Source organism: Penaeus vannamei, chromosome 2 (assembly GCF_042767895.1).
Source record: "Penaeus vannamei isolate JL-2024 chromosome 2, ASM4276789v1, whole genome shotgun sequence".
Classification (NCBI taxonomy): Eukaryota; Metazoa; Arthropoda; class Malacostraca; order Decapoda; family Penaeidae; genus Penaeus; species Penaeus vannamei.
The window spans coordinates 10,277,880-10,282,879 of record NC_091550.1 but is presented as its reverse complement, the minus strand read 5'-3'; the positions used below and the strand labels follow the sequence as shown (position 1 = coordinate 10,282,879).

General features: G+C 42.2%; 1 protein-coding gene across 5 annotated transcripts in view; it reads left to right on the top strand.

Moving 5' to 3' along the window:
- LOC138864106 (uncharacterized) overlaps positions 1-5,000 on the top strand; it is a 15,212-nt gene that overhangs the window by 8,405 nt on the left and 1,807 nt on the right. For all 5 annotated transcript variants that reach the window (XM_070130169.1, XM_070130176.1, XM_070130153.1 and 2 more), the window contains one exon: positions 2,639-5,000. This exon is cut by the window's right edge and continues 1,807 nt beyond it. In XM_070130169.1, the coding sequence (XP_069986270.1) occupies positions 2,639-3,064 (426 nt within the window). In that variant the 3' untranslated portion in view covers positions 3,065-5,000. The remainder of the gene's footprint in view (positions 1-2,638) is intronic.

The following is a 5,000-nucleotide window of genomic DNA, read 5'->3' as shown; positions in this document are numbered from 1 at the left end:
TCGAAACAAGTATGTGTTTAACTATTCATTTATTTGTTTTCTTAAGAACACCTGTTAGTAGGAGGCAGGGGTGACTTAAGCAAATCAAGCAAGGAGACCGTAATGATCTGTCAAAGCAGGTGCCATCTCTCGTAGAAGAAAGCCGTCTCCCAGTCCATAAGGTCGTATCTTATGATAAGAAACCGTCTTTCTCGACAGAAAATCGTCTTTCCAGACAGACGATAGTTCCTTTTCTGATTACCGGGTGAGACAAAAGTGCAGACAGGCGATACACATGTCACTGGCCTCTTATCTCAGAGCTGCCTTTGTCACCAAGCACTTATTCCATTTATTTGTGTCTTAGTGTACGTGTCCTGGACTCAGGATTTGGAAATAAGAAATAAAGACGCTATCTAAAAAATACGATCTATAAGGTGATCATAGAATATAGATGCTAATCGCAGAGCAAGTTTGGCTGAGTGTGTTACTTGTGGTAAATGCCACGTCAGCATCTCTGTTCACTATAATTTCTGTAGAAGAAAGACACTTCTATGCTGAATAATTCATTGATTTCACTAATATATAAAAAGAATGTGTGTGTGTTTGGTTGTTGGTATACATGTGCCTGTGTTTATGTGTGTATCTGCGTGTTTCTGTTTGTGTGTGCGTTTGTGTTTGTTTATGTGTGTATGTAATGTTGTTTATGTATATGTAAGGGCGTGTGCTCATTCGCGAGTGGTGTCAAGGGCATGTTTAGAAGCATGCCGCGTGGAGGAGGCGTATCCATGGCGTACAGCGTGAAGTAGCGAGTCTCCGCCAGTGCTTGTGCATTCGTGGTGGAGCAAACCTGCTTTTTCGTGGTGGAGCAAAGCTGCTTTTTCGTGGTGGAGCAAAGCTGCTTTTATTCAACGGACTGAACTTTTAGTTTGCTCGTCAATATGACTGCGGTTACATTGGCCATATACGAGAAGGTAATCGGCGTTTGTGCGTGTGTGTTTTGTAGATAAGAAAAAATTGGCCATATATGACAGTCGGCGTTTGTGTGTATGTGTGTTTGTTTTGTAGATAAATAAGTGATTGTTATTCAATGACACACCTTTTTGAATATAAAAAGTCATGTCCTTTTAACAGCAAGCAGAGCGATTCCGTGAAATCTATAATAATACAATTATTAACAGTAAAGTTACCTTACTGTCTCCATTAGCGACGTTACTAACAATAATGGGACTGGCTACGTTGCTAAAAGGCGATAATGGCGGAAAAAAAAAAATGTAGTGCAACAGGTATTGTGTGTGAACCATCTGTGACCGAGGGACATGGAGTCTCTCTTCATGTTCCGACCTAAGGTTATTTATGTCGCATTTTATCACATCCTGCAAAAGGCCAACCTCCGGAGAACAGGCGTGAGTCAACATTAACCCAAAAATGCTATTACTGGAATAAATAAATAAAGGAATAGAAGCAATAAAACGATACACATGTTGAGTAGCCTCGATGTCTTCAGGCAGGTGTTCGATTGATCAAGGTACTGTCGGGCGCCGTGTTTCCTGGGCGTTGTGCCTCATCGAAAACATCAATACGTGCGTGACAAAGGCAGACTCGGCGCCACTGTTAGCAAGGCTTATCCCTTCCGTATATGCAGAGGACGTGGCTTAGCTCTTCTATCCTTCCCAAGCGGAATATAGAGCGTGACTGACCTCTCCTTTCCCTTCGACATGAATGAGGGACGTGTCTGACGTCTTCTATCCCTCTTATATGACTTCTCCTATCCTTTTCGCATAAATAAAGGACCTATCTGGCCTCTCCTATCCCTTAGTCTTCAATATAAGGGGGTTCCTAGACACTCCTATCCCTCCCAAATGAAGTGACGGTGCATCTCACGTATCCTGTCCCTAACTAAAAGAAGCAAATGACCTCCTCTATCCTTTTACATATGCAAAAGATGCTACTGACCTCTGACATCTCTCTCAACCTGACCTCTTATATCCTTTTCATATCAATAAGGGACGTGACTGGCCCAAGCTAGCCCTTCTATAAAATGATAGCCGGTGATTCTCCTATACCTACCTAGTGAATGGAGGACATATAAATGGCCAATTCACAGAGGATTTTTTTTTTTTTTTTTTTTTTTTTTTTACCTTCGCCCAAGAGTGGAGATCTGAGATGCATGGATATACGAGTGTGATGCAACAGAGAGTGAAAGAGAAGGGAATGACATACAAAGATTGAAAGCTTCCGTTACTTCTTGTCCTGTTTTGTTCTTTGTTTCTATTTTTAGACTGGCAGGTGTAGATTGAGAGATCACCTTTGATTAGAGAAAAAATCAATAAAAGATGAGGTTAAGAGAACACGAAAAAAGAAAAGAAAAAAAAGCCTTAGTGGCCAAGATTATGTATGGCATGACACATGTATGGAATTAATCTTTATTTTTGCAGGTAATAGATTTTATTCATGTCTTGCTATATAATACTTTCTCTGTTTCCTCAGTCCCTTCTCCTACAGAACCCCAAAGACAGTTTAAAAACAAAGCGACGGCGTTTTGATCCATTCTCGACGCCAGAGCGAGCACCCTATTCCCCCTCCACTTGTCCTTAGTCAATACTGAGGCTTGGAGCGACCACGCCCATTCCGTGACTAAGACCCCGCTCCTGTTTTGCAGATGAGTGAGAACAAGGAAGAGGCGCTGTGCAACAATGCCCAGAACCACCGCCAGCAGCTCCTCAACCACCAGCAGGAGTTGGAGCGGGACCTCGAGGCGGGGTCCTGCGACGAGGAGGAGTCGGGGACGGACAGGAGCGGCGAGGAGAGCGGCGAGGGCGGCGAGGGGGGCGAGGGGGAGGACGGGGAGGGGGAGCCGCCCAAGAAGAAGCAAGTCATCCCACCGCTGTACAACGTGGAGCCGGGATGCACTTCCCTGGGCTGCTACTCCGCCATCATCACCTTCATCATCATGGTGATTGGAATCGTGGCGCTGCTGATGTATTCCTCGCCCGCCAACGCCAGCGCCGCCAACCTCAACAACACCTCACGCCCCAAGGAAATGAGGATCCCCACCTCATCGCCCCTGGTGGATGACATGCACTAGTTGGAACACACGTCGCTATTTTCACAACACTTCCTGAATGAGGCCTGGTTTCATAGCTCTGATTTATTTCTTCTTCTTGATTAAGTGGCAAATCAAAATTCTTAAGGTTCTAAGTAATGTCTTAAGGTGAGTTGTCTGTCTGAGAGCAGCTTTCCAAGACGCCAGAAGCAACCTCTCTTCGTACGAGCCCAAACGACAAGACGAAAGCCAATCACCAATTTGAAAAATCTCAGCTCGAGTATTCCGCAGAGAGGAGGTCCACGGGTTGCAGCGTCTGCCGGTCAGCTGGGGCCTCGGCAGCATGTCCTTTTGTCATAAGAATGATGACGTGTTTGCTCAACTGGTCAGAGACTGCGGACTCTAATGGCTATCTTTATAGGTAAACAGTAAAGTCCTAACCCTTATTGACGTCTATCAGCAAGTAGGACCCGAGATGATAGATCCCAGACCTCCCAAACATTCTTATAAGCCACTAAAACCCACGAATTCACGTCCTTCAACCAGCGTGGTCCAGGGTGATGGTCCAGACTCTGCCACACGTCCCAGACCGCAACAAAGTCTAAATAAGTATTCCTCAATTACACTTTGGACCGGGACCCCGTAGCTGGCTTTGTGTCGAAGCTTGTGTATCAGGTGCCCCCCCCTCCCCCCTACCCTTTCCCCGGCTTAGACAGGCGCCCCAGCCGTTCTCCTAGCTCATAAATTGTTTTATTGTGGTTTTGTGTGTATCACGGCCCCATGTGAGTCCAGGGTAGGGTTGCGGATAAATAGAGTATAAACATGCATAAGTACATAAATACTTGTAAATATTTATATATTATTAATTATATAATAATATCTATATTCTCACGATCTATTCTTAGAGTTGTTTGTTACTGCTGAGATTATTTATGTCTTGTTTTGCGTAGATAGTTTTATTCTGCCCATGTTACCCGAAAGTTGTTATGTAGGTTAATTTCCAGATTTGCAATATTTTGAAAACTATGCAACGCCGTCGATGCAAGCCAACATCTTTACTTTTCTTCCCATACGTCCAGTCTGATCGACAGTTCGTTGTAATATAATCACTCACGTTCGCATTCACCTTCAGAAATATTATAGGGATTCGAAAGACAATGGTAATAATGATAGAGGTAAAGAAAATATGATTGTATGCTTATGTTAATTTTTCATTTAGAACACGCATTTTTTTCCTTTTTTTTATTCAAGTTGTATACCCTATTGTTAGAATTGCCATTATTATTATCATCAGCACTTTATGTGTGTTATTACACATTATACTCTTTACCACACACATATTTAAGACTCATCGTGTTATACCTTAATGTAAGGCGCGAATCTGTTGAGTTGCTTCCACAAAACCTGAACTTTGACCAGAATGTGTATATGAAAGTTTGTACGTTTGTGATCGAAGTTTTTGGAAGGGAATACTATTCTTATTATTCTTATTCTTATTCTTATTATTCTGTTCTTTTTTTACTCATTTCTGTATCCCTTCCTTCAGATACGTCCTATCTCTGTTCTGAAAATCTTGACACCTTACCCAAGCACCAGAGTAGGTGTCAGTCCCTGCAAGGCATTTGTTAGAGTGAAGTAGATAATAGAATAAATTACGATTTTAACGCAATAACTCGAGACAGGTGTAAGAATGTGGCCTATATGTGGTGTACAGGTCATACACATTTATTTTCTTTACTGCTGTATACGGATAACTTTATTTTTTTCATTCTCTTCTATTGCAAACTGCTAAAATGCAGCTCTAGACAGGTATTTGATATTATATTAATTAACAGGTGTTTTCAGCTAATGACTATGATAATGGTGATATTAATGACAAAGAAAATAATGCCTGCACCATGATGATGGTGGTTATGATAATTACATCACTGTAACTACCATGTTAATGCTAATAGTGATATAATACTGTAATAAAATA